This window comes from Apiospora hydei, assembly GCF_038363865.1.
Source record: "Apiospora hydei strain CBS 114990 chromosome Unknown utg000003l_segment0_segment0, whole genome shotgun sequence".
NCBI lineage: Eukaryota > Fungi > Ascomycota > Sordariomycetes > Amphisphaeriales > Apiosporaceae > Apiospora > Apiospora hydei.
Window position 1 is genome coordinate 432,719 of NW_027117362.1, and position 27,404 is coordinate 460,122.

The following is a 27,404-nucleotide window of genomic DNA, read 5'->3' on the forward strand; positions in this document are numbered from 1 at the left end:
GCGCAATCACGGGATGAGGTGCAAGGGGATGGATAGTTCCATCATCGTCGGATCTGGGGACAATCGGGCTCCAGACTCGCTGGCTCTTGACATAGCGGCCATGGATACAATGGCAAGTCAAATAATTAGCAGTTGGCGGGATAGCTAGCGCGGAACAGCAGGTCATAGAATTGATGCAGTTTAACCACTTACCCGAGTGGTTGTCGCCTTCCTCAAATTGGGCAATAACAGTGTCTATTCAAAACGATTAAACTTGAGAGGCCTCACACACCAAGTTTTCCAAGCAGCATTCCCAGAGGCTTCTTATTCCCCCCAGAAATCTCCTCGATCTTCACAATCTCCTTGCTAATATGGCCCCGCATCTCCTTCAACACGTCGAGCGTGTACTGCAGACTCCCGAGCTTCCGAATCAACCTCAGGACGAGATCCTTTTGCGGTCTGGACATCTTTCCCGCGAGGTGCCCCTGGTCCAACACGGATTACCCACTGCAGAGGAGCTCAGGTTCATATAGTCGTCCCGGACCTGGAAGTACCGGCCCAGGAGTGTGGAGATATCCATCATCGGACCCGGGGCCGCAAACTTCGGATCTGACAACTTGGAGGACATCAGGCTGGCTAATATGCGGAATAGCCCGCCCGTTTCTGGTTTCATTTGAGTACGGGGAGTCGTGGACAACGTGGCGTACTTGCTGTAGTCGACCATCTTCAGGTACTCCTCCGTGGATGGCTGGGCCATACCGGAGGACCAGTAGATATCGTGGGATTGGCCCATGTACATGTTTTGTAGCTCATCTGAGCCACCCAGTCAGTATCCAATGTTGTTGGTGCGGAGTTACGTTGATGCTTGTTTGCTACTTACCCACCACGATTCCGACACGGCGCTCGTCATTCAGCTTGGCGGCCTTTCTGATAGCCGCAATAATACACTGGCACCATTATGGGCTCCCTTGACGTCGTTAGTGTCCTGTGCAGTGCCATCGACAGCAGACGCGGGACTGTTGGTATGTGGTGTTTTGCTGCCGAGGCTGCTCGCGAACAGGGCCATGGGGTCCGGCCAGCCGTTCTCCATCCGGGCGAGCTGGTATTTGGTCAAGGACTGTTCAGCGTGGTACCTAGGACAGGTGGTACCCCAAGCGACGTTTCCGCTGATCATATACTGAGCCGCCTCGAGGAGTAGTCTAGAGTCCTGCGACAGGTCCACCCTCTTGTGGATGTTCCGAATGAGCTCCGTATACTCGGCGACGGCGCTCTTGACCACTTGCAAGACGCGAAGCTTGGCTTCTCCCACGTCGACCGAGTCCCGCTTCATGATGATCCAAACTCCATTTGGCATGCATGTTTTGTCGGTTGCCTGGAATGCCTTGACCTCCTTCGCCCACGGCTGAACATCATTCGTGAGACCCATGGCAACCCATACGGGCCGAGTGAGTCTCCAGCACGTGTCCTTTTCCTGAGGTGGGATCGTAAGGGCCAAGCCAAAGGTCATCAATCCAGTCAGAACCCTGTAACCAAGTTAATGTCAGGGGCAGGAACATCTGCACCAGTAAGAATATAAAGCTGTTTGCACTCACAAAGCTCCCATATCGACTACCCTGAAGTCAAGGTAATCACCGAAGTCCGCAAAGGTGGTCCGGTCTCTGGGGACATCCAGATCCATCTTGTACCAATTCATGAAGTCGACGGCTCTCGGGGCGTCTATGGCTACCATCTCGGCGACAATTCCTTGTAGGATTCGGCCCTCGCCCGGTCCTTCGTCCACAAACTTTGCATTCCCCAGCCATTCCTCAACGCTCTCCATGATTCCCTTGTTCAAATCTACTACCTGCATACTGTCAGTAAGTAACGCAATACCAGTATACGAACCGAGAGTAAAGTGACCAGCAACATGAAGCCGAATACTTACCTTTTCCATAGTGGCTGTGTCAATGAGATCATCATGCAGGAACCCAAACTTATTAAGGTATGAGGCGATCTCCAGACGGTCTGGCAGACATTCCGGAATAACGACGGAAATAAAGGGGTATATAGGTCCCAAATTCCCACCCTTTGAGGAGGATGGCAACGAGCCGAGGTTCTTGATCCAGTCTCTGCGGAGACGAAGTGTGCCGGCCTCCTCAACATCGGAATTACGATGGCACCGTAGAGGGATCCCATTGGAGAGACCTTGGTTGTCGTATGAGGACGGGCCGATCAAATGAGAAAACCGATAATCCATGATTTCTGACGTAGTGAAAGATGACGTATGCGCTCAATGTTGAGCAAGGAGAAGTAGATAATGTCGGGGATGCTGGAAATCAACACCAGGAGCACCCGTTGTGTAGCCCTATCCTTTTACGCTATGGAACTGACCGGCGAGGAACTATATCCGGTATAACTGGTTTATAATTTTCGTTCTCCTAGGTCTTCCCCTACCTTATGTTAACGTGATCCAATGCATTGGTGTGTAGCACTCGATCGAAAGTATATCGGTTGTTGTTGGCAGAAAGCGCCTGACCAGAGCGCCGTATCGCGGCAATCATACTGCCGCCTACCGCTGACGGATTCAATGCACTGGTTGAGACCATCCAGATCAGCGAACACCCGCATTAATTGCCATTTACATGTGGCGTCCGGTTGATAAAAGCATTGGACGGGATTGTGCGGGACGAGAACTGCACGTAGATCATTACCCAAAAACGAGGATGTCGTGAGGCTGCGCTAGAGACCGTGAGACATGCATCTTGATATTGCGTGGGGAATCACATGGGGCTGTCGAGACGTAGTGATTGGGCGTGGATGCAATGCCCTGTGGTAAGGCCGTCTTCGTATTTACTCTGCATTTTTCTGTCCGTTATTTTGTGTTACCCAAGGCCTTGGTGGATCCCTTTGAACCCGGGGGAACTGACCTGTGCTTCGTTATATGTCTCATACTCCGTGTACAAGACTAGTTCTTAGCTGCTGCTGTCCAATATGCTGCCCGATTGGCAGATAATTCCGAGCGGCTTTCGTGTTCTGATCTCTCCAGCTCACGGCTAGTCAAGACCAGCTGTTTGATTCGAGCCCTGAATAATGGACGCTCTCAGCAAACAGTTGGGTGGTACTTAGTAGTGCTTACCATGGCAGATAGAAACGCCATGGCGTTCCGACCTCGGAATGTTTCCAGCCACACGTACGATAATAAGCTGAGGCATACGCTATGCCAGCGCCAAGAAAGGTAGGTGATGCAAAGGCTGTAGGACGGGGCGGATGACACCTTTCATCGAGATTCGGCACAGCACTTTCCAATCAGAGGGCACATTTTCATGTTACTCAGAGATGCTGCAAATATTGCTGCATACATTAAGCAGCTCATGATGCAATGCTGGCGTTTTGGGGAATGACAATGCTCTTTCCACCGTCTATTTCATTCGTCCACAGAAGCCAAGGCATTATGCCACGGTTGTAGGGTAACCACCGGAGATTGGCCACACACCCCGAACGGATCATCTGGAATATGCATCATAAATAACACAGCTCATTGGGGAATGATTAGGAAATCGAGAACATGGTCGTCAACCATGGACTGACCGGTCAATAACGAGTATTCTTGAAAGGGGCATAGGAATAAAGCAATGCAATATCTACTCAATTACTCTTGTGTTTCCATTCGGAATCCCCCAACCACATGCTAATCCTCAACAATCATTAACATACCATATGACATTGCATTCAGCCCAGCACCTACAGATAACAATGGAAACTTCGAATTCAAGCCGCTCTTATACACTGCACTCAGCCTTGTTCCCGGGACCCATCGATGCCCGGAGCGCTCTAGGCAGTGTAGTAGGACTGTTTGCTTTATACTACCTTTGTATCGCCGTGTATCGTCTCTACCTCTCCCCTATTGCCAAATTTCCTGGTCCCAGGATTGCGGCCATCACGCCGTGGTATGAGAAGTTCATCGACTTGTGGAGCAACCAATTTCACGATGTCCTCCGAGACATGCACAAAACATACGGCAAGTGGATACGCACCCTCTTTGATAACCAGCTAAGCTGGGTAATGACTTTGTTTCCAAGTCTCTTTGTACTAACTGGCGGCTCGCAGGCCCTATCGTTAGATGCTCGCCGTGGGAGCTGTCCATCGACGATGGCGAATACTACAGCAAGCTCTACGTCCCGGCTGGGTCTAGGCGGAGTGACCTTATGTGTTCACGTTCAGGCTTGGGAGTGGCAGGTAAGGTTTTCTCCTACCCTCTGTTCTTTATTTCCACACCAGAAGCTCGACCATCCGGCCAAGGTATCGTCACTTGAGCCCCCGTATTAACAACAAAGTAAAGATACTCTTATGACCACAGCCTCCCATGGCACACATCAGCTTCGGAGGAGGCCGGTGGAGACCTTCTTCTCACGCCGCGGAATCACTTTGACCGAGTCCGTGGTACACGACAAGACCAGGATACTGAGCAGCCGTCTCACCGCTCTTTGTGGGTCGGGGAGCGTTGTTCACGTCGACCATGCCTACGCGGCTTGCGTAGGCGACATCATCATCGAGCTCTCTATGGGTGAAGAATCCCACATGCTGGATGAGCCCAACTTCAATCCTGAGTGGTAAGTTTGTCGTCACAGCTTCGAAACTGCTTGAAACGCTCCGTGCTCTTTTGGGGGACGATGCTGTTTTAAGGGCAATGGTGCTAACGCAATACAAGGCATAATATGACGCGCGGCGCCGTCCTGGTGATCCCACGGATCAGAAATTTCCCATTTCTGGGGGCGTGAGTGACCACAACATTGCCAAAAGGTAGCACCACTGACTAAAAGTACCAGGTTGCTCAAGTTGGTGCCATGGGACATCCTCCACCACATATTCCCGCGCATTGCTGGATTCAAGATGTGGCATATTGTGAGTTTCCTCTTTCTCTTCCCCGACCATTACGTGTCCCCCTCTTTCCCTTTTTGCTGATGTCGCATTCTGACGACAACAGGTGGGCCAGCAGAAGATCAACAAAATCCGCCTCGAGCTCGACGAAGAAGACAAGAAGGGGGACGCCAACGGCGAGATGAGCCCGGGCCACTCGTCCATCTTCCATCACCTGCTGCGCAGCAACCTGCCCGAGTTCGACAAGGACTCGACCCGCCTGGCCCGCGAGGCCGTCCTCATCCTCGGCGCCGGCTCTATCAACACCTCCACCCTCAGCCTCGTCACCTACTACGTTCTCGCGGACCCGGCGATCCACCGGCGCCTGACCAAGGAGCTAGCCGACACAACGTCAGTGGCCGAGTCTAGCGTCAAGGTGACCTCCTGGGCCGAGTTCGAAAAGGATCCGTACCTGTCGGCATGTATCCGCGAGGGTCTGCGGTAGGTCATACAACATGCTCGGTGGCGACAAAATGGGGAACCCGAAACGATGAACTGATATGTCCATCTAACTAAATTCAGAATCAACTGTTAATTCCGACGCAGTACGCGCCTGGCTCCCGACACGGACATACAATATAAAGACTGGCACATTCCCAAGAACGTAAGAAAGCACCAACCCACCCATTCACCTGACCTACCTCCGACGCGCTCAAACGAAGATGAGACTGACACGCCGAGAACCCTGCATACACAGACGCCCGTTGCTATGTCCATCTACAACATGCACTGAAATCCCGAGGTCTACCCCGAGCCCTTCAAGTACAAGCCCGAACGGTGGATCGGCGACATCGACCCGCGCATGTACCGGAACTACGTGCTGTGGGGCAAGGGATCACGGGACTGCCTGGGCAAGAAGTAAGTAGGCATTGTCTTCACTCCCACTATACTTCACTAACCAATCTTCCCCCTGTTGTCTTGCCTACGCCGAGCTGTACATCATCCTCGGCTGTATGTTCCGACCAGGCGGCCCCTTTGACCGACCCGGCGTCAAGTTGGAGTGCGACAATTCCGATTTCGACTTGGTCAACGAGAGCGAGTTCGGCGTCTTCAGCTGTCATAGCAAGGGGCTCTGTGTCCGGTTTAACTGAAATCACAGTAGGGTCGTCTTCGCCCACCAATATGGCTGTATTTATGGCTACTATCGTTCAACCAATCAAATAACAAGTCATATTTAGTAGTATAGTGGTCAGTATGCGAGCTTGTCATTTCATCGCTAGGGGGAAATATTGAAACGCTCGGTTCCTTGGTATGATGATTCCCCATTGGATAATTTATAATTGTCTTCGTAAAGTTTAAAAGTCCTGGCCTCTCTGGTGTGCTATATGAGTTCTCCTGTCCTGGGCCATAGACCGGGGAACACGGACATCGCTAGGGAGAATCTAAAGTCTTTTGAAACAAGGAGATACGTCCCGCATATTGTGTTCCCAACATCTCAGACGTTGCGATTGATACATTTGCCTAGCTTTACTTCACTATACAGTGTGCATAACCATGAGTATTGTGGTCAGTGAACCGAGATATGTCTGCAGTAATCCTTCATCTGAAAGTAGATTCTATTTACCGGCATTAGCTCTGTTTGGTTAGTAGATAAACTGGCTATGATGCACTATCAGAATGAATTTCCAAGTTGGGAACAGGATATTGACACCCGTATATTTCTCATCAAGGGTGGTAAAGTCATTCCACCTGAATATATTATCGCTCTGGGTATATTACCGGGAAGGACTGTTAATATTAAAAGTAACTCGCTCTAAAGGGAAGCTGACTATTTACCGGAATAGAAAAGAAAGAACATGGCAGGACACATAATATGTATAGAAGAAATGAAGTGCGCAGACAAAGGGGTGTTGAGGACTGGGTTGGACGACTGATAGTCCATCACTGCTTATCTCACAGCCCACTAAACACGGAACCGTCGGTATCGAGGAATTGGACCTGTCGAGGAGGCTACTGGCGCTGACTGGTCTTGCCCGAGGGTGACAGGGTTGTTGGGACTGTCTCGCTCGTGGGTACTCCAGTATTCCGTGACCGCCGCCTCAATCGCCTCGCGCTCGCTGTAGGGCTGCTCCAGCGCCAACGTGGTAACCGCCTCCCGAATAGCCTCGTCGCTAAAGATATCGGAGCGCGCCGCGAAGTCGGCACGGGCGTAGGGCCGAGCCCGCCAGCGCGCGTCCATGGGGTCCGCGAAGTCGGTCGTCGCGTTGTACCCGAGCGCCGTGGCGTCGAGCGCGGTGACGTTGAAGGCGGCCATCATGTCGTGGTCCTCGTGGATGAGGTTGTGGCAGTGGAACATGTAGACGCCGTCCCAGGGCCGGTAGTGGGCCTCGACGAGGACCGTCTCGTGCCGGCCGAGCCAGACGACATCCTTGAGCCCCTCCCGCTCGTACGGCATCACGCCCCGGTTCGCCTCGTCGCCGTACCGGTCCAGCACCCGGAAGTCCACCAGGTGCACGTGGATCGGGTGCGACCAGCCGCCCGACGAGTTCTCCAGCTCCCAGAGCTCGACGGTGCCGCGCGGCACGTTGGCCAGCACGCGGTTCTCGACGTCGGCGAAGCCGACGCCGTTGATGCGCCACTCGCCGTTGCTCCGGTGGAAGCGGAAGCGGTGGTCGATGCCCGTGCTCGATGGCGGGAAGGGGACGTCGCGAAGTTTCGCCGGGACGGTCGAGTTGTCGGCCACGGGGTCGGCGCCGACGACGAACCGCATCACCTGGTTCGTGTGCGCGTAGTCGTCGTCGGTGCCGATGCCGCCCACCTTGTCCAGGTTGCGCAGCTCGAGGCTCTCGCCCGCGTACGCGGCGAAGTCGAAGACGATCTCATACCGCTCCGCCATGGCGACGTACATGTCCGAGACCTGGACGGGCTTCGCGAGCAGGCCCGCGTCCGACGCGATGACCTGGAAGGGCAACTTGCCGTTGACGGCGGCGGCGCGGACGAAGTAGAGGGCGAAGCTGCGCGAGACGGCGGCGTTGAGGAAGCGGAAGCGGTACTTGCGGGGCTCGACGTTGAGGAAGGGCCAGGGCTGGCCGTTGACTTGGATCACGTCACCCCAGTAGCTCGTCGTCTCGCCGACGGTGCTCTTGAGGGTGCCGTCTTGGTTGTAGTGCTTCGAGGTCAGGACGAGGGGGATGTCGTATTCGCCGTAGCCCGAGGGGAGGCTGAGGGCGTCTTCGGCGGGGTCGGTGAGGATGTAGGCTCCGGCTTGGCCGCTGTTGGCGTTCAGGGAGGTCTGGGGTGAGAGACTAGTGGTTAGCTGGTTGATTCCGACGTGAGGATCTTTCCCACTTTTTGGATACTTACAATTCCCTCGGCGTGGTCATGGTACCACAACATGCGCCCCGACTGTTCGTTGGGCCAGTAGTAGTCCTTGTACTCCCCTGGTTGCGTGACGTCGGGTGCCCAGCCGTCGAAGGGGGCTCGCGAAGGGGAGCCGTGGAGGTGGACCGAGGTCTCGAGCTCCGCGTTGTTCATGATGCGGACGACCGTCTCGGTGCCCCGGGGCACGATGAAGGTCGGCCCAGGCGACATGCCATCGTACCCGACCAGAGTGGCGGGCCCGAGGTTAGGGTAGACTTGCTGGGTGAACGGCCGGGTCTCCAGCTCGTAGTACCAGATGTCCTTTCCCGTTATGGGATTGGTGACGGTCCTTTTTGTGCCAGGTTAGCAATGCTACGAAAAGACTTGTTCCCCTATATGATCACAAGTTGGGCGGACTCTTACATCTTGGGTTGTTTGACGGGAGGGATCGGAAGCGGTACCCTGTATATGATAGGATACTCCGGGCTTCCCCGTCCTTCAGGATCGTTACGATCTCATCAGCATCGTCCTCAACGACTTGGCTCAGCGCCTGAGCCTCCTCGGGAGGGATGTTGTAGGTGTATCCGCGGCCATTGCTCTGGGCAAGGGAAGGCGCGACGAGGCACGCAGCCAGCGCCAGTGAGCTGATGTTGGATAGCATTGCCAATTATCGAAAAGGGGCAAGGGGGCTGAGAGAGAAATGAGGGCAGGAACAGACCAAGGCGGGCTTGGGATGGTAAGCGTGATGCTAGCTGTGGTGGCGGATGGTCTTGTTTCTATTCGACTTGTGACGACGGGAGATGTCGATATTTATACACGAGTGGCGTCGTAAGTGGTCAATATTGGCTGTTACTTGACCTTATACGAGATGGGACCGAGATCGGCTACAGGGACACACATCATCTCGATTGTTAGGAAACTGACTACAAGATCCTGTTCTGCTACGTAGCAACAGAATCCACATGAAAGTCCGCACACGTCTTGGCAGGCCCCTCTCGAATGGCTCTGTGCTTGGCCGTAGCAAGCCTTTTCGGTCTTGCTAAGCTCATTGTGACAGATGGATGGTCTAGGTCCAAAACATCGTGCGATGCGGAGGGTGCGGACTCCCAAGTGTCGGATGCCAATAGGGACCGTAGTCGTCGTGTCCTTCGTTCCAAGCTTGATTGTTGTCAGGTTGCTTACAAAGCCAAATGGTGCGGTATGCCTTCAACTCGGACATGGTGAAGGTCAAGGGTAGATTCTTGATTATCAATGATAAATAATCAGCATATTCTGCTGACTGTGCATGTAGCGTCCCCCCTTACCGAGGCCTTCACCACGAATGTGATAGCCCGTTTAGGAAAACGAGGTTGTGGAGAGGGTATCTCCTATCGGAGGTAGGCACCCATACTCCCACCCCTGTATTCCTGTCGACGTTCGGCAACTGCTGAACGGAGGAGGTCAAGTATTTCGTTTCCTCTCGATATCCAGTGGAAGTCCCGCACTCCCACCTCCATTTTGAGAATCCCGAAGGTACTCGCAATAAGCTAGCACGGGGACTTTCGAGATTCCATCGTCACACCACTCTTCTGAGGAACGTGTACGGCAGTAGCCGACTTGAGACCAAAACCATGGATCAACATCTAGTAATCAATAGGAGTTACATCGTGCAAGCCTATATCTAATAGGAGGATAAGCAGGTATTGCGACGTTAGAGTAGAGCTCCTGGCAGCGGTACACAAGCGGACGTTCTCGATAACATCCCCGGATCATGGAGTGATTACAGGGGCAAGGATATCGCATGCATGTGCATCTAGGCCTTCTGGTCCCATGGTGTGAGGATGTCACCTTACTGATTAAGAAGAACGGTCCGGTCCCATAACCTTCTGTCATGTAGTGTGACGTGCCCAGAGATTGTAAGTGTCTCTGGGGATAGGCCACTATCATGGTAGAAGAGCATCGTGGAGTATAACGATCGACAGAGTTCGAATCTTCCGCGGAAAGGCGTGGTATCGCGAATCCCACCGTCGCACGCGTATACTTGCCGCTCCACTATCGCGACCACCATGAATCTTGGTACTAATCGCCGAGAGGTCACGGCAAAACCCCAAACAAGCAAATAAGCAAGTCTTGACTGCCTTCTTAAGTAGTGAAGATGCCTAGGGCGCTGACCAGTGTTTCCTTGGCTACCTTTGATGCGACACAAGGTGACTCTCCTGACTGAGTAATGAGCCATCAGATGCAGGTTGTGTTGGTAAAAGTGCCTAGAACGTAGAGTGTCCGAGCTCCTGATTGGCCCGGCTGCTTGATTTGACTCGAATACCGGTGAGGGCTCGAGCGCCATCCGATCCCCCGCAAGCTCTCGTCCCAATGGAAGTGGATAGGGGCTCTGCGGCAGGGCCCGTCGCCTATTCTTTCCCGTCTAATCTGATCCGTTCCCGTCTCGCGAAACTCAATCTTTAACCTACCGGCTACACGGAGGGCAATCAGATTCGAAAGTTGACTTGACTACCAGACTAACTCAACTCCTATCCTTACTTAGTACCTGGCTATTTCATTAGTAAAATTAAAAAAACGATCTTGCCACACACACGACGCTCTGTTCATGCAGGCAGTGACTACAGACAAGTAAGGTCCGTGGGGTGCATGCATATCGCGGAAGATGCTCCGTCTCCGAAACACGAGGTTCAAGGGGTCTCTGGGGAACCATGCGGGGGGAAAGGTAAAACGCATGGGGGCCTCCGACGCTAAGTTGAACACCCCCTGGTTATGGTTAACTGATAGTTCGAGACCTCAACCTGGGCAGAATCCCTGTCGTCGCGTCCCAATACCACCTCGCCTCCAAATGCCACCCCGGCTGACTCGCCATCGGAGACTAGAGAGCATGCAAGGTAACCTTCTTTTCGCCCGCATATGCGATGCTATTGTTAGCACGTAAGCACCTAAATCACGCATAGATCCCACGCGCGCGATGGTGTCCGAACCGGGACAATGTGAGACTCTGGCTGGGGGACTTTTGTCGAGGCTTTCGGGCGCTTGCCAAGACACTTGTATAAATGCCGCTGTCGGCTTAGTTTCCTTGGGTTGCACTTTCAGGTAGTCCAAGACCTTTCTCTGCATCTCGTTTGCTTGCTGATGCTACGCTATTGCACCCTACTCGAGCCACCCGACATCTCCCGAGGGTGACAATTTCTGACACCACGACGAGCAGGAACACCCTTCCTTTCAGGACCAAATCCTTCTATCACGAGACATCGGCGAACAAATGCGAATGCGATGATCACCTTGGCGTCGACAGATTAGGAAGGAACGCCAGAGAGGCCACGGAGAAGTGATGGGATGCGGACATGAGCGGGGAGGAGTGTACAGAGCGATGACAAACGCCAACTTCGGTATCGCTCAGCTGAGCAAAGCATCGAGCTCGGCGATGGCTATACTCCTGTCTATAAAGAGAAGGGAATCACTCCAACAATGGTCACTGTATCACCAACAATCGCCTCCTCAACATCAGCACCACTATCCCTTTAGTCTCCCTCATCTTCCTCGTCATGGTCAGCCTTTCTTTCCTTCGCTTGGTCACTCTGGCCTCCCAGCTGGCCGGGCTTATGTCTCTGGTCCTGGCACAGGACTCGCCTCTCTTCATACAGGGTGGCCTTGAAGGGGCCACGGCTACTGATGAGACCTACAACACCGGCGGCTCCATCTCCCTCAACGGCTTTGACATCAGCGTGCCCAAGAACATGCTGGTCCAATTCCCTGCCGCCTATGTGCCATGGAAAGACTTTGTCGCCGACAAAGAGGCCATGTTGGGATACGAGGTTAATGTAAGTCTGATTCACGCATCTTCACCACAGTCCGCCTCCGGTATTACACCTTCCAACACCACGCACAATGATGGACTGACAAGACTCTGAAAAATAGGTAATTGGAAACTTCGTCAACGGCGCCCCTATCGCCGGACAAATTCTAGCCTACCAGTTCTTCGAAGGACTCAGCAGCGGCTACATCGAATCCCTCAACTTCACCGACGGCAGCATGAAGATCCAGAACGGGCCGGTCCTCCGCATCAGCGACCCCAACGCCGTCTTCTCCGTTGGCTACGCCGGCGCCCCCTTCTTCACGGCCGACGACGAGAGCCCCAGCATCAGCTCTTTCTCGGGCTTCCCCATGTGCATCCCTCGCAACTCAACCGACCCTCTCTGCCCTGCATCTAACCGGCCTTTCCAGGGCTCGGGTACTTTGTAAGACGGAAAACCCAACCCATTTCTGGAAGCTTCCTACTAACGACATGACCTACAGTGCTGCACCGGATCCGCTGAGCATGGCGCCGTTCCTGCCTGGTGACTTCATCACGTTCATGGGCGTCCGTCGGGGAGGCGAAATGATTGTCTTCAGCATCGTGGCGCAAAACGTCCAGATCACCACCCTGAACGACCTGGTCTACGTTCGAGTGGAACTAGGCCTTCTCGGCATCGACAACTTCAACCCCAACACCGAGCTAAAGGAGTCACGCGTAAGTCCAAACCACCAACCATTGTATCCGATTCCACCAACGTCGCTAACCAGCCACACCACCTACCCAGTTCGTCGGCTACACCTCCAACAACCGCGCCCAAGTGGCCCTGTACGCCATCGACCTGGACCCCTGCACCGGCGCCGAGACGGACCGGATCGTCGCCGCCGTCGGGCTCAAGGGCGGCCGCAACGAGCAGAACAAGTTCGAGTACCGCAGCGACATGACGAGCGGGTACGCGCGCGAGTACCGCGTCGTGGCCGAGATCGACGGCGTGCCCAAGACGCGCACGACCAAGAACGGGCTGCTGGCGGGCACCTACGTCCAGCCCGTCAACCCCTGGGTCCACGGCGAGCAGGTCGTCCCCGGGGTCGCGCCGCCGGCCAACGACTTCTCGCAGATGCCGTGGCTTACGCGCGGGGTCGGCGTCGATGCGAGCGGAAACCTATGGGGGCCGTTGGAGCCTTTCCCGCAGACGGGAGTGTTGATTGAGGCGCCGGATTGTGGGGTTGTGTCGGCGTTGACGTTTGAGGGCGACGAGGTCAAGACTGACTGGGTGCCGTCTAGTAAGTGATATGCTTCCCCGAATGGCAACGTTTACTAACCTGTTCCAACCAGGCGAATTGCTTGGCGGCTCTTTGCCCCAACCGCCGCCCTCCAACAACGAGACGACGACTGCGGAGCCAACGGCCTCCGCCGAGGTAGTAACCGTTTCTACTCCGGAGGCGACGCCGCTGCGCAAGCGTGGCGTTCCCAATGTGCGATGGAGATCACGGGCTCAGCTCGAGGCGACTACGCTGGCCAAGGATGACCCTAATCTCCATCAACTGGTGGCCCCTCAGGTGGATAAGCCATGAGTTGGTAGGGGTGCAGCGTTCACGCGCTTATTCTGTCATTACCGGTACTCTCCTAGCGCTTTGGTATCATTTTCGCTTCTACGTACATATTTTAGGCTTGATTTTCTGTGTGGATATTCCTGTCGCTACTATTTGTATATAGCTAATAGTATATAGCTACTCCCAAGATGTCTCCTAGTTAACGTACACGTATAAAATGGATTCATATATAAGTAAAGACATATTGTAACTTCTATAATTCATGAAACTACCATGCCATTTATCAAGATTGAAACACGACACTCTGCAACCAAGTGTAATCAAGCCGGTCCCGTAGTGGGCAGGTAAGGATGCAGCCAAGGAAAGAAATGCCTAGCGAGCCCCATCAAGATGCACAACGGCGTCCCCGACGGGAACTTGGCGCCATGCCCACGCTTCGCATTCACGACCCCGACATTCCGCCCATCGTACCGCCCCTCGTCGTCGTCGGCCGCCTCGATCATGCCCGCCGACAGGTCCAAGTAGCTAATGAAGCTCTCCTCCTCGTCGAGGGTGAGGCGGTGGCCCCGCGCGACGTCGGGCGACAGGCCCGCCGGCTTGATGAAGATGGTCGCGACCCAGTCGCTCTGCGCGCGCAGGTACTGCTCCGCGAGCTGCAGGTCGCGGTACACGTGCGACGCGGCCGTCAGCATGATGGGCCGGAACCAGGCCGGCATGTCGCGGGCGAGGTGGTCGTCGATGGTCGCGGAGCTGAGCAGGACGAGCTTGGGCAGCTTCATTCCTGGAGTCGCTTCGGCTTTGATCTTCTGCAGCGCCTGGATAACGGACGCGGCGCTGTCTTGGCTCAGGCGGCAGCCCGGGATGTTGTCGTTGGAGGTGACGAGCAGGAAGACGGCTTTCGCGCCGCGGATGCAGTCGGCCAGCAGGTCCGTGTCGTAGACGCTGCCGGCGAAGACTTGGACGCGCTTGTTGTCGGCGACTTCGGGGAGGAGGCGGTACAGCTTGGCTTGGTTGCGGCAGAAGGCGTGGATGCGGGCGTGGGTGGAGGACTCTAGGAGGTTGCGGATCAGGGCGGTGCCGCAGTTGCCTGTACTACCCAGAATAGCGTAGGTGGCCATGGCGATTAGGAGCTAAAAAACGACAGGATAACAAGAGTACAATTGACGAGCGCAGCAACAATGGAGCGGACACAAACAGCAGTTGGTCACTGGTTGCGGCACGATGATTTATTGTTTATTTCGCACGCCAAACACGTTCTTGGAGATGTCCCGGTAATCCATCTTCTCGGATGAATATTACTTTACAGGGTTTAGGATACTGTATCGATGGGCGATTGGGCCGGAGAGCCACGGTCGGCGGTGGTGTTGCCGATGGTCTTGTCCTACACACGATTCCCGACTCGGCTTCACCCCCAATTCGGCAATTTTCCGCGCTGCCAAACGACGCATGCTGACACAGTCAGCACCAACCCTTCGGGATCCCAAAAATAGCCCACCAGCATGCCAATCAGTGTCATTCGGCGTATGCTTCACTTAGGTTTGATGTAAGAGAAGTACTCCGGTCATCGAAATGTTTAGATAGCTAATAAAGAATTGCCGTCACGAGTATTGAGCTTCTGAGATGTCTTTTAACAACCCCCAAGGTGCGTTCCGCGGCACAGCCTTGACCAAGTTCGACCAAGAGATTGAAAACGAAACGTTATACACTTCACTTGAGACCCGTGACAAACCCTAACAATGTTGTATCTTTTGTTTGCGATCGCCTGCGTCATCCTTGCGTGGCAACGTCTTCTCCCTTTCTTTGGCTCTAGCCGGCCTTCATCCCGCAAACGATATCCACAAGATGATGAAGATGGTACCGACATTGTTGGTGACCCTTGGGAACAGCTGTCAGTCTTTCAGCATATCGAACAGGGCTTAAACAGAAACCCTGATGCACTAGCTGTTATATGCACATTCCAGCCCCAAGACCATCTCGACGATCTCATGCACGCGAAAGCCAACATCACAACACCGCCAACGGCGCATGAGCAAACCTTCGAAAGTGCACTTTGGCAAGGCCACAAGGCGCAAGTAGCCAATCCCGACGTCTCCCGAGGGCAGCAACAACGCCAGGCCACACTTAAGTGTGCAACATTGACGTATGCCGAGCTTCACCAGATCTCCCTGAAACTGGCAGCCGGTCTGCAGTCATATGGTGCTCAGTCCGAGTCTACCCTTCTCATGCTCATCCCAAACGGGGTCGAGTACCCCCGTACTCCTTTGGACATGCGCGCTTCTCCGCATCACCTACGTCAGCCTGGACCCATCTATGCTAGACATATCAGGCTTCACCGCGCTCAAACACACCCTGCGCGACGTGAAGCCGCAGATCGTGGTCGCACCCGATGCGTCCAGCGGCAAAGCCATCGATGTTTCCGTGTCGGAGTTGGGGCTCCCGCAGCCCATCCGGCTCTGCCTGGCCAGCAGCACGTCGCGCGGCAGCAACCCGGCCTGGAAGCCGTTGGCTAGCATGAGCGACTACGCATCCCGGTTTGAGCCGCCAGACGAGCATGACTCATCAGAGGAAATGATGGCCGCTGCACGACAAGACCGGCCGGACCGCATACACTCCATCATGTTCACCTCGGGCACCTCCGGTCGGCCCAAGGGCTGCCCCCTGCGCGTCTCGGGCATGTCCCACGTCCTGCAGTCCCAACGCTGGCTCCTCACGCCCGAATCCGCTGCCTTCGCCCTCCAACAACCCCACAACTCCCGCGGCATCGCGCCCGCCCAGACCCTGCAGACCTGGGCCGCGGGCGGCGCCGTCGTCATGACGGGACAAACCTTCAGCGTCCGCGATGCCGCCGAAGCCATTCGGCAGCTCGGCGTCACGTTCCTCGTGCTCACGCCGCCCATGGTCCACGAAATGGCCGCGGAGCTTGCCGAGCGGCCCCTGCCCGATGCCGGGGCGTCGTGCGTCAAGACGATCCAGGTCGGCGGCGACGCCGTCACGCGCGACGTGCTGGTCAAGTGCGCCCGCCTGTTCCCGTGGGCGCGCGTGTGCGTGAACCACGGCATGACCGAGGGCGGCGGCTCGTTCGTCTGGCCGTTCTTCGAGACGGCGCCGCGGGACATTCCATACTTTGGGGGAGATGTGTCCCGTGGGCCGGTTGGCGCCCGGGTCGCGGATCCGGGTGTGGGACGCCGAGGCGGGACGGGGTGCGAAACGGGGACAGCTGGGGCACTTGCACGTTTCGCTTCCGAGCTTGATTCGGGGATACATGGAAGGCCGGTCCGCGGAGTCGTTTTACCCGGACCGAAGGGGTCGGAGCTGGTTCGTCACGGGCGATGTCGCGACGGTCGACGCGAGCGGGCTGGTTTACATCCTCGGGCGGAGCGGGGACATGATCCGGCGCGCTGGGGTGATAGTGATGCCGGCCGTGATCGAGAGCTCCGTCGAGTCGTTTCTCGGCGTACAAACGGTTGTGGTGCCGGTTCCGCACCACGTGCTGGGGGCAGAGCCGTTCGCCGTCGTTAGCTCGTATGGAGACGGGAAGACCGAGGCGCAGATCAAGGAGCACGTCCGCGCTGCCTTGGGCAGGGACTACGCGTTGGCCGGTTTGGCCTCGCTGAAGCAGCTCGGATTGGTTGAATTTCCTCTTAATCAGACACATAAGGTGGTTCGGTCGGAACTTCGGGGTTTGGTGCTGAAGCATCTGGACAGGCAAAAGAGCATAGCGAATGGCAAATGTGGTGATACATAGATTTAGTGGCACAGGAGAGCTAGTTACAGATTGGTATCCCACAACAGCATCCCTCCGAGTTGATCACTCCAGGAGCATAACCGAAACATAACCAAGCATGATCCACGCACCTTTGCGTTTCGCAAGCCTAAAACTAGTGTCGAGAAACAGTTCGTTTGCTCTGGCATGGATCACCCAGATCCTTTGGGGTCATATCTCTTGGGGGCAGGTGTCAAGGAAGACGTCAATGAGAAAAGTAAATCATCTCGGAATCTCAGCTTGTCAAACCTGAGATCAATGCCTATGTATTCGCGCTCTACGATGTACTCTAGAAATCCATGGCATCCGGCCGAATCGCCTTTAGCTTCTCCACCAGTTCCACCCACAACCGATCTTGCACCTCCTTATTCCCCGTAACCATTTCCGTCAACGGATCGACCTCGCAATCCTCCAGGAACTGCCCATGCGCCTCCCTGGCGCCCCCCGCATGCACCAACGTCCGACTCCCGACCTCGGTCGAGCGCGCAAGAACGAACTTGAGCGCGCGGAACCCGAGCGTGTTCTGCTCCCGCGCGAGGCCCGAGTGGCACAGCCCCGGGCTGACGCAGCTGAGCGTGACGGGGAAGACGGCGGCCGGGTACCGCTCGGCGAAGGCGCGCACGAGGAAGATCTCGAGGAGCTTGGAGAGGGGGTACTGCTCGGCCCAGTGGCTTTCGGCCGTCGCCTTGTCGTTGATGGTCGCGAACAGCTTGCCCTCGGGCGCGGTACGCTGCGGGAAGGTGGTGTGCTGGTACGCGCCCGACGAAGTGATGGACACCACGGGGCGCGTCTGGTGGCGGAGGGCCGTCTCCTTGAGCTTGGGCATCACCAGCATGGCCAGCAGGAAGGTCGCGACCACGTTGACTGTGATCTGGGTCTCGTTGTCCTCGGCCGTGGTGTACTGGAGCTTGGCGCACCCGGCGTTGGCGAGGAAGATGTCGACGCGGTCCAGCTCGGCGTTAAACCGGGCGGCGAACTTCTGGACGCTGGCGTAGCTGCTCATGTCGACGCGCCAGACTTGGATGACGTCGGGCGCGCAGCCCGTGCTCGCTTCGATGCCGTGCTTGGCTTCGTGGCCCTGGTCCAGGTTCCGCACCGCCAGAATCATCCGGCTGGCGCCCATGCGGATATAGTGCCTCGCAGCTTCTTTTCCGAGGCCGGTGTTGCTGCCAGTGATGACGATGGTCTTGCCCTGGTAAGACCCCGTCGGGTAGGGCGGGGTCTTGAAGAACTGGCTGTAGAAAAAGCCCATCGTGAGAAATACGAAGCAAGTCTAGATTATTTAGTTTTGTTGATAAACGATTGGTGGCTTTCGCATTCGGAAACTGCGTGGTGAGATGGTTGACTTACGATTGATATAGGAAAGGGGCTGTCGGCGGTCGGGGTGCGGATCAATGCATATAGTAAGCATCATTCATATATCGGGATATTCCTTCATTGAGAGGTACATGTAAGCACAACTTGGAGTTAGCGGACAATTCCCATTCACCAATTGTCCGAACGCCCCGCGGATGTCCTGTGTAACCCGCATGCATATATCTTGATCATTCCGATTTGATCATGGGCCCGATAGTGTGGACCGGAGAGTACATATGCATCCAAAAGGCCGAACCTACCTCCTCCAGCCAGCCGTGAACAAAGAAATAAGGTAAGATTGACGTAGGTAGCGGATAGGTCGCACGTGGCGACAATCATGCATTTCCAACGAGAATATTCCATGGTAGTAATAGTAATAGAATCTTATAACATTGCTTTTCCGCCAAGCAGTTGTCAATGTTTCGTTTTCTCGTAGTCCCCCTAATCTGCGACATCCTCAACCACCTTGGACCAGCCCAAGACCTAGTGTCTCTGAATCGGAGATAATGGAGTCATCATCTCATTTCGCCATGGTCGAGCCTACTTCGGACTCAGCCAGGGTGCTTCAGTTCGGCAGTATCGAAGACGAAAGCTACGAACTCCAAGACAAGGACAAGGAATTCGCACTCAGGGGAGATCCGATTCTGGAGTTTCGCTTCGGAGACCTCTCTAGCAGCAACCTGGAACTACACTTTGGCGACGACTGGGGACGACAGAGGAGCCGTTCGAGAGCGATTTCTGAGAGTCGCTCTCGGCCGGTCTCCAGCATCTATCAAGACCAGTTCCCGACCGGGATCAAGCTCGTGTTTATCCTGGCGTCCATGGTGCTAGTGCAGTTCGTGCTGATGCTGGATCTGTCCATTATAGCTACCGTAAGTTTTAAGAGGCGATTTTGGCGTTCGGAACTCTTGGCTAACCGCCTATCACAGGCCATACCCAGCATCACCAACGAGTTCAATTCATTGCTGGATGTTGGATGGTATGGAAGCTCATACCAACTCGCGAGCGCCTCTTTGCAGCCCATGACCGGCAAGATATACTCCAACTTCAAATCCAAGGTACGATTCCCCGTGGCCCCTGACTGCCGAATTCCCTGGTCGCTGACAAATTCCGCGAACAGTGGGCGTTCTTCCTCTTCTTCTTCATCTTTGAGCTGGGGTCCCTGCTCTGCGCCGTGGCTCAGTCTTCGGTCATGCTCATAGTGGCACGGGCTATCGCCGGTGGGCTCCGCCGGACTCCTCACGGGCGGTCTGACTATCGTTTCGGCGTGCTTGCCTAAGCAGAGGCAACCAGGTATGTATTCCCATCTCCCAGTCTGAGCGGTTGCATCGGATTCGATAGATGACTAATGTCGTCAAAGCGATGCTCGGGATCATGATTGCCAGTAAGTCGGTCTCGACGTCCCTTGCATATATCCAAGAACCGTTAATCTGACGATCAAAACAACAGTCGGACAACTGGGCCAGGCCTCCGGACCGCTCATCGGAGGCGCTTTCACCGAGTTTGTCAGTTGGCGCTGGTACGTGTAATCTCACATGAATATGATAATGGGACCCCTCAAAAAACTGATTTGGGATCACAGGTGTTTCTATATCAATCTGCCCATAGGGGGCCTCATTGCCGGGTTTCTCTTCTTCGTCCACATCCCCGACCGGGTAGAGAAGCCAGACAAGGCCAAGATCCTCTCCACCTTCGCCAGCACCATGGACCTGGTCGGGTTCGGACTCTTCGCCCCCGCGGCGGTCCAGTTGCTGTTGGCCCTGCAGTACGGCGGCAACCAGTACGATTGGAACAGCGCCACGGTCATTGGCCTCCTCGCCGGCGGCGCGGGCACGTTCGCCTTGTTCTTCTACTGGGAGTACACGAAGGGCAAGTCCGCCATGGTACCCCTTTACTTGCTGCGCCAGCGTACTGTTTGGAGCAGCTGCGCGACCATGTTCTTCAACATCGGGGTAACCAACATTATCTCCTACTATCTGCCTATCTACTTCCAGGCGGTTGAGGATGCGTCACCGATTACGAGTGGTGTGGATCTCCTGCCCAACATACTGGTGCAGATCGCTTTTGCTATGGTCTCGGGTCTCACTGGTACGTCAACGTCAACCCTCCTTATTCTCGATGAGATGGCCACTAACTAGTGCTGCAGTCCAGAGGTTCGGTCACTACTGGCCATGGGTTGTGATAGGGCCGACCGCCAGTGCGGTTGCTTTCGGACTCATGTCTACGGTCAGGCCAGGCACGGCATCTGCCAATCGCATAGGCTACCAAATCCTTGCCGGCTTTGGTATGGGTGCCGGTACAACAATGGTGAGTACTGACATGTGCACCTTCGAGTCTCGCCAACTCCGACTTTTCTACCCCGATTTGAGAGAAAAAGCGCTAACAAGCGAGTGTGACAGCCATTCGTAGTGGTCCAGAACCTGGTGCCTCTGGCCCAAACGCCAACGGCCATGGCGATCCTGCTTTTCTGCCAAAACTTCGGCGGCGCCTGCTTCTTGACGTTTGCGTCTACGGTATTTAACCAAAGCCTGCCCAAGGCCATAGCAACCTATGCGCCGGGGGCCAACGTCGCCGAGATCCTGGCGACAGGTGCCACGGCGTTCCGGCACGTAGTTAGTAGCAGCGATCTGCCGGGCGTCATCATGGCTTACAGCGTGAGCATCAGCTACGTTTGGTATCTTGTCTGCGGCGCGGCGGGTGGCGCGCTGATGACCGGACTGTTCATGGGCTACCGGGATATCAGGAAAACTGGCAACGCACCGGCAGCGGCACCATAAACGTGCTTAGTTCAGATGGTATAGGCAAGTATCTACCATTTTTTTACATTAGACTGCTCTATAGAAATATGCCATATTAATCAACTAAGTTATGAATTACTCCCAATTAGGAGACTTGTTGTGTAAAGCGGCCATCGATTCTCCTAGGATGCGTGAAGCCGCAATGCAGACCTCGGGGTTTGGGTAACATATAGTGGGAGATAGGTGGAGTTCATTGTTTCTAAAAATAGCACAAGCATTGTTCTTTGCTGACTGCTGATCTCCGGAAATACCTCCTATCGGACTTCGGGATTTGAGGACAGGTTGCCGATCGGGTCGGGCAACACGTAAGCAGATGAGCACGCCGTTCAGCACTGACCTCGTCGGACATGGCGCATTGCGGTCCCATGGCATCGGATCCAGATGCATTGCTGTAATTGGGCGGTATCCGTGATGCATTCCTACCAACGCTGTATACATGGATGATAAAGAGACCAGGTTAGTGGCATGCCATCTTCAGTAATAGCAATTACTTCAAAGCAAACTATTCAACAGTTATTGTGTCTCGACAAAGTTATAAACTATGGCAAACACACTGGCTCAGTTTGGGGAAGTCTTTCCGATACTTGTAGAGAATCTGAAAGACATCTGTGCCGAGCAGGACAACCTTCCAGATCAGGTTTGGCAATGGTTCGAAAAGGTACTGTACTGAATTCAATCCTGATAAGTGACCTCTAGTTGAGATAGTCCGGGCCAGCTAACCTTTCTCCTTAGACTCTCAATTATAATGTCGTCGGCGGGAAGTGTAACCGCGGCCTCTCCGTCGTCGACACGACCCGCATCCTCTTAGGCCGGGACTTGACCTCGGAAGAGTACTTCCAGTCCGCGACCCTGGGCTGGATGATCGAGCTGCTGCAGGCCATGTTCCTCGTCCTCGACGACATCATGGACGGCTCCACGACGCGCCGGGGGCAGCCGTGCTGGTACAGACAGCCGGACGTCGGCATGATGGCCGTCAACGACGCGCCCATGCTCGAGAGCGCCATCTACCTGCTCCTCAAGAAGCACTTCCGCGCGCACCCGGCCTACCTGGAGCTGGTCGAGACATTCCACGAGGTCGCCTTCCAGATCGAAGTCGGGCAGACGTACGACATGCTGACGGAGCGCCGGCAGAACCTGGACGAGTTCGACCAGGCCCGCTACGGCACCATCGTCACGTACAAGACGGCCTACTACAGCTTCTACCTGCCCGTTGCGCTCGCGCTGCACTACACGGGGCGGGCCACGGCCGGGAACTTGGGCCAGGCGAAGGAGGTCCTTGTCGCTATGGGCCAGTACTTCCAGGTCCAGGACGACTACCTCGACAACTTTGCGGACCCGGCTGTGCTGGGGAAAATCGGCACCGACATCCCCGAAGGCAAGTGCTCGTGGCTCGTCGTGCAGGCCCTCAAGCTTTGCACGGCTGAGCAGCATGCCGCACTCAAAGCCAACTACGGCCGCGCTGGGGAATGCGATGCGCAGGTTTGCGAGCGGCGGATCAAGGAGCTGTACGTCGAGCTGGGCCTCGACGGCATCTACCACGAGTACGAGGAACGCACCGTAGCGGAGCTGCGAGAGAAGATTGCCAACGTGGACGAGAGGGAGGGGTTGCAGAAGGGCGTGTTCACTGCGTTCCTGGATAAGATCTATGGTAGAAAGAAGTAGAGACCGTCGCCATGTACGGAGGTACTACATCTGTTCGGTTAGAGTGTACTCCTTAGACCATTCCCTCGAAACGTTCATTACAGCCAATCGTGCCTCTACTAGATCGAAGCGCCACCGATCGACCATTGTGAATGCTGATGTGCGGAGGAGACGGCAGGAAGCTTTCCATACCGATGCAGCGAATGAAAAGCCTCGGAGTAAAAACCGCGCCGCCCCAGTAGTCATTAAGCAGGAGAGGGGCTCACCTTGATACGACAGGAAACTCTCATACGTCGTGTGCATTGTCAGAGTTCCATCTATGGAAGTTGCTCACCTGTTGGTGCTGACGCCGGTCCATTGTATAGGCAATGTTCGTATAGGAGACGATCTCCCCACAATATCTACTACAGTAAGCATACGTCATGCCAAGAAAGTGTCAAACTTCCCGATACAGTGCACTTCGTGTAGAACACAGTCAGAAACAGACGTAACAGAAAGTTCTGACTGGTTGGTGTTGTATGACCTGCAGCTAGGCACGAGATCGCTGTGTCACGATTGGGAGATTGGTACGAGGGGATCTGGATGACCTTGAACTACCGGCGGCTAGGCACTATGTTGCTGTATCTTGATTGGGTTGGTATTACGAGTATTACAAGGGGCAAATCAAGATGCGCAATATGACGAAGATCTCTATCGTCAGATTATACCGTCTGCGCCCGGCATCAGACATATAAATAAGGGACGTTGCCCGGGCCGTTTCACAAGTCTAATATTCATCACCCATCACCATCATCCACACCAGTCTCACACATCCTCGAACTTCTCACACCGTTCCAGCAATCCAATCTCCCATAACATCAAAATGAAGGCCTTCACCACCATCATGACCATCACCACCGTCCTGGTCGGCTTCACCATGGGCGCACCATCCCCGGAAGTAAGCTCCTCATGATTTCTCCGGTGTGACGACGACATTCGAGACTAACATGTAGTGAAGGGAGCGGCTGCCCTGCTTGATAGACAGGTGACTTGCGAGACCACGCCTTGCAGCGACGATGTATTCTGCTTCAGCAACCGCTGCGCCAACGGCTGCGTCAATGGATACTGCTCGCACCCTTAGGAGATTACACATACACGCACGCACACACGGCGCTCAATATGGGAATTAGCTACTCCCTGGGTCTACGCCGGTGCTCTTCACACAAGTCGACATGTCAGTTGTTCTGTTTGGATTTGGTCACTCGTTTTTCAATAGTTGTGCTACATAAGTACTCAATTTTATATATGAATTAAAAGCAAGCCTTTTAACGTGTTCTTTAACCCTGAGGCTATAGTTATTTTTATGTTTTGTGCGCGCTTAGGCGCTTATACCCCCTTGTTTCCTCTGTTCCCCCTGCATTCCTCTGAAGTGCAATAAAATGAAATGTCTTAGCTACGTGCCCCTTTTATCCCTAGTGACAATACGATCACTTGGGACAAGCCAACACCATTATTTTGCACGTTGCTTTGTCACTCTAGTCTGTTACTACTAACCCCTCAGGCCCATCATCAATCTTATTTATACCGATATACAACTATTATTACGCTTAAGGCACAATGAAGCTTTTTTCGACAACCCTAGACCTCCTCGGCACATTAACTCTCGTGCAGGGAAGATTCATTTCCACCTGCAGGGACACCCGCATGATCGACGGAGGCGTCGAGGCCCAGACCCGCGAAGCCAATGGCAACTACCGCTTCAGCAGGCTGGATCTGAACCACTGCCTGGGTAACAGGAACGGCGAGCTTGTCTGGCGGAAATATTAAGTAAACAATGACATCCGTGGATGCGTAATCTCCCGTCATAAAAACAAAGTACTTCAAGTATCTAAGCTAACTCTCCGGGCTTCCCTCGCGCGGACCAGCGGCTGGGCCATGGCGAGTTGCGACTACCAGAGGACCGGCGGTGGCCGCTATGGAATCTGCTGGGACTGCAAGGCGAGGAACGGACAGGTGAGCTTCGTCTGTATCGACCTAGGTAGGTGTTGGTGGCTTTCCCCCGCTTGATGAAAGGCGCCTACTGTTCTCCCTTAATCGGGATAGTTATACGAAACGGCTAACATGCAAACCGTGCAGATGCGAAAATCAACAACCAGAATGGCCATCTTGAGTGCTTCGGCATTGGTGGGTCATGAAAACAAAAGAACGAGCGCCCTGCCCCTACTGAAAGATTGGGCAATTCTTGCATGTTCAACTTGGGTGCCGTGTAAGTATTCATCTATTACACTGTACCCGGATTTGGGGTACTGGGTCGGGCTTAGGTTAAACAGATCATCCGTGGCGTGACAGGCTCAAAGTTAGTTTAGGCATATGGATCAAATTGCAGACAGTAAATATACCATTATCTAAGTGTACATAGTCCATCTCCGTTATCTATGCTGTCCCGTCGATGCTCTGATACTTCACACCCAATGCCATCATGGTGGTTCTACGAAGGCTAAGTTGGTTTACGACCACCAGACGCCCCGTACCATCTTGCACCGCATCGAGTGCCCCCACGAACTCTTCCAAGTCCTTGTCCCGTTCGTCCGTCAACTGCAGCCTGGACAGATCCCGAAGACGGGCAAAGGTTTCCACGCTGGGGTCCAGAGCACCGAGGGCAGGGAGCAGCCGTGGTGTGAGCACGACCGTGGCGGCGGGATTGTTCCGAAGAATCTCCTTGTGTGCGCGTAGCTCCGCCTGCAGGTCTCTTTCTGGCAACTGGTGGCCATGGCAGCGCGAGCATTGGACGATGTACACGGCGGCGTCTTCCACCGGTTGGAAGCTCCCCGACGCCCGGTAGCTGACCGCGACGGAACCATTCTGCGCATTGGTCGCACCACTGCCCTCGCCCATTATGGAGTTGTTGAGTGCGTGCAACTCCGTCATCTGCACGACGAAGCGCAGTGCAGGATATCGCGCCGACAGAGCGTCGGCGACTCTTGTTGAGTTTGCATTGACCTTCAATCGAAGCAGGTGGACACACCGGTCCTGTCAGCACATTCGCAACTGAAGATCTTACGCAGACCGGTGGAAACTCACGATGACGACGCGCGCATTGCCAAGGGCGTGCCAATCTAACTGAAGCAGGAGCTCGACTGCGTCTGCATCGTCGGTGTTCTCGTCCACATCCCCTATGCATTGCAGATAGGCCCGATACTGCCGCAGCAGTTTCGGTTTCTGCTCGCAGGCCGTTTCAAAGCTGTGGGTAGGACCAAAGGCCTGCGCGTACGCGCTTTGGACACTTTTGGCGACACCACCACTTCGGGGACCATTTTGGGTTTGCTGCCGCTGCTGTCCCACGATGGTGGCGGCCGTCATCTGCGCGGCCGAAGGCACGACGGTCTGAGAGAGGAAATTGACTGCGTCGAGGTACGCCACATTGGTCACAAAGGGCGCTGAAAGGCTGGTGTGGGATAGGAGGCCGGGTTGAGGCTCCGACAAGAAGCCTGCCGAGGCAAGCAGCCGGACATTTTGGGTGAGTCGAGCCTCCGGCACACCGGCCAGTTCGGCAATGTCCTTGGCTGGGACGCTACCGGTGAGCGGGATGTAGGCCAGCACGTGAAAGTCAGCCAGCCACTGTAGGCAGGCGAGGAGCTGGCACTGGGTGGTGGGAGACAGCGCCGTATTGGTAAGTTTTCGTGTGATACAAGATAGGGACAGAGAGCCTCGGTTGCCAAGAACCGGACCTGAGTTGGAAAAAGGGGGCAAGACTTACCTGATTGGACAAATGCTGGATGAAATCGGTGGGCTCCGCCACCAGGCTTCGGATCCGATCGGACAAATGAAGGACTTGGCGTTTGGCCTTGGTAACATCCCCTTGCTCTTGACGGACCAGGGCAGACAGGGGGTCGGTCACGTTAGGATCATGGTCGGTAACATCGCCAAGTGGAAAACTGGAACTTTCGCTTAGAACCTTCACCTCGAGGGACAGCTCTTCGGAGCATTGTCCAAGTAGTTCCATTTGGCGGCTACTCATAGCTGGGATGTAGAGAGGACTGGGTGAGGGAAGACAGGGAAGGGTTGAATTGTGGGTAGACTTTTTCATAGATCTTGGCCGGAGAGATCGCCAAGTATTTCAGCAAAAGAGATGGGAGGTGTGCTTCCGTAACGTACACGATGCGCGGCAACGGTGACCCGATAACAGGGATGCGCAGACGCGCATTTCGTAAGAAGTCCGGACGCCCCTCGGTGAACGTCACAGTGCGTGCGAAGGATGGTGGGATTGTCTCTTTTGGCTTGATAGAAATGTCCCATCGTGTTGATCGCAGTGACATTTCCGTACTGGCGATGCGGAGAGGGTTCTCGAGTCCGATATCAACAAC

At 54.8% G+C, this 27,404-nt stretch overlaps 13 protein-coding genes across 13 annotated transcripts; 7 read left to right on the forward strand and 6 right to left on the reverse strand.

Moving 5' to 3' along the window:
- Window positions 1–345: 345 nt before the first annotated feature.
- PG997_001918 (uncharacterized protein) lies at window positions 346–2,215 on the reverse strand (the record flags this gene model as incomplete). The annotated part of the gene is made up of 5 exons (XM_066806233.1): window positions 346–438; window positions 488–792; window positions 928–1,502; window positions 1,572–1,822; window positions 1,904–2,215. 5 exons carry the CDS (start codon window positions 2,213–2,215, stop codon window positions 346–348), a joined length of 1,536 nt encoding a protein of 511 aa, XP_066673529.1.
- A 1,541-nt stretch (window positions 2,216–3,756) lies between these two features.
- Window positions 3,757–5,737, forward strand: PG997_001919 (cytochrome P450; the record flags this gene model as incomplete). The annotated part of the gene is made up of 6 exons (XM_066806234.1): window positions 3,757–4,194; window positions 4,336–4,568; window positions 4,785–4,860; window positions 4,943–5,316; window positions 5,422–5,578; window positions 5,618–5,737. 6 exons carry the CDS (start codon window positions 3,757–3,759, stop codon window positions 5,735–5,737), a joined length of 1,398 nt encoding a protein of 465 aa, XP_066673530.1.
- A 1,041-nt stretch (window positions 5,738–6,778) lies between these two features.
- On the reverse strand, window positions 6,779–8,836 carry PG997_001920 (uncharacterized protein; the record flags this gene model as incomplete). The annotated part of the gene is made up of 3 exons (XM_066806235.1): window positions 6,779–8,107; window positions 8,179–8,524; window positions 8,580–8,836. 3 exons carry the CDS (start codon window positions 8,834–8,836, stop codon window positions 6,779–6,781), a joined length of 1,932 nt encoding a protein of 643 aa, XP_066673531.1.
- A 2,866-nt stretch (window positions 8,837–11,702) lies between these two features.
- Window positions 11,703–13,241, forward strand: PG997_001921 (uncharacterized protein; the record flags this gene model as incomplete). Its single annotated transcript, XM_066806236.1, has 4 exons — window positions 11,703–11,978; window positions 12,076–12,395; window positions 12,454–12,667; window positions 12,738–13,241. The coding sequence occupies 4 exons, from the start codon at window positions 11,703–11,705 to the stop codon at window positions 13,239–13,241; spliced, it is 1,314 nt and encodes a 437-aa protein (XP_066673532.1).
- A 13-nt stretch (window positions 13,242–13,254) lies between these two features.
- On the forward strand, window positions 13,255–13,524 carry PG997_001922 (uncharacterized protein; the record flags this gene model as incomplete). The annotated part of the gene is made up of 1 exon (XM_066806237.1): window positions 13,255–13,524. The coding sequence occupies one exon, from the start codon at window positions 13,255–13,257 to the stop codon at window positions 13,522–13,524; it is 270 nt and encodes an 89-aa protein (XP_066673533.1).
- A 299-nt stretch (window positions 13,525–13,823) lies between these two features.
- Window positions 13,824–14,621, reverse strand: PG997_001923 (NAD-dependent epimerase/dehydratase; the record flags this gene model as incomplete). Its single annotated transcript, XM_066806238.1, has 1 exon — window positions 13,824–14,621. The coding sequence occupies one exon, from the start codon at window positions 14,619–14,621 to the stop codon at window positions 13,824–13,826; it is 798 nt and encodes a 265-aa protein (XP_066673534.1).
- An 867-nt stretch (window positions 14,622–15,488) lies between these two features.
- PG997_001924 (uncharacterized protein) lies at window positions 15,489–17,248 on the forward strand (the record flags this gene model as incomplete). Its single annotated transcript, XM_066806239.1, has 3 exons — window positions 15,489–15,795; window positions 15,830–16,703; window positions 16,750–17,248. 3 exons carry the CDS (start codon window positions 15,489–15,491, stop codon window positions 17,246–17,248), a joined length of 1,680 nt encoding a protein of 559 aa, XP_066673535.1.
- A 307-nt stretch (window positions 17,249–17,555) lies between these two features.
- Window positions 17,556–18,518, reverse strand: PG997_001925 (uncharacterized protein; the record flags this gene model as incomplete). Its single annotated transcript, XM_066806240.1, has 1 exon — window positions 17,556–18,518. The coding sequence occupies one exon, from the start codon at window positions 18,516–18,518 to the stop codon at window positions 17,556–17,558; it is 963 nt and encodes a 320-aa protein (XP_066673536.1).
- Window positions 18,519–19,152: 634 nt separating this feature from the next.
- PG997_001926 (uncharacterized protein) lies at window positions 19,153–21,399 on the forward strand (the record flags this gene model as incomplete). The annotated part of the gene is made up of 8 exons (XM_066806241.1): window positions 19,153–19,494; window positions 19,552–19,680; window positions 19,825–19,915; window positions 19,983–20,006; window positions 20,072–20,141; window positions 20,205–20,710; window positions 20,769–20,929; window positions 21,022–21,399. 8 exons carry the CDS (start codon window positions 19,153–19,155, stop codon window positions 21,397–21,399), a joined length of 1,701 nt encoding a protein of 566 aa, XP_066673537.1.
- Window positions 21,400–21,961: 562 nt separating this feature from the next.
- Window positions 21,962–23,082, forward strand: PG997_001927 (polyprenyl-synt-domain-containing protein; the record flags this gene model as incomplete). Its single annotated transcript, XM_066806242.1, has 2 exons — window positions 21,962–22,078; window positions 22,153–23,082. 2 exons carry the CDS (start codon window positions 21,962–21,964, stop codon window positions 23,080–23,082), a joined length of 1,047 nt encoding a protein of 348 aa, XP_066673538.1.
- A 1,575-nt stretch (window positions 23,083–24,657) lies between these two features.
- PG997_001928 (uncharacterized protein) lies at window positions 24,658–24,867 on the forward strand (the record flags this gene model as incomplete). The annotated part of the gene is made up of 1 exon (XM_066806243.1): window positions 24,658–24,867. One exon carries the CDS (start codon window positions 24,658–24,660, stop codon window positions 24,865–24,867), a length of 210 nt encoding a protein of 69 aa, XP_066673539.1.
- Window positions 24,868–25,473: 606 nt separating this feature from the next.
- On the reverse strand, window positions 25,474–25,935 carry PG997_001929 (uncharacterized protein; the record flags this gene model as incomplete). The annotated part of the gene is made up of 1 exon (XM_066806244.1): window positions 25,474–25,935. One exon carries the CDS (start codon window positions 25,933–25,935, stop codon window positions 25,474–25,476), a length of 462 nt encoding a protein of 153 aa, XP_066673540.1.
- A 162-nt stretch (window positions 25,936–26,097) lies between these two features.
- Window positions 26,098–27,058, reverse strand: PG997_001930 (uncharacterized protein; the record flags this gene model as incomplete). Its single annotated transcript, XM_066806245.1, has 2 exons — window positions 26,098–26,682; window positions 26,798–27,058. 2 exons carry the CDS (start codon window positions 27,056–27,058, stop codon window positions 26,098–26,100), a joined length of 846 nt encoding a protein of 281 aa, XP_066673541.1.
- Between the last annotated feature and the right edge of the window lie 346 nt (window positions 27,059–27,404).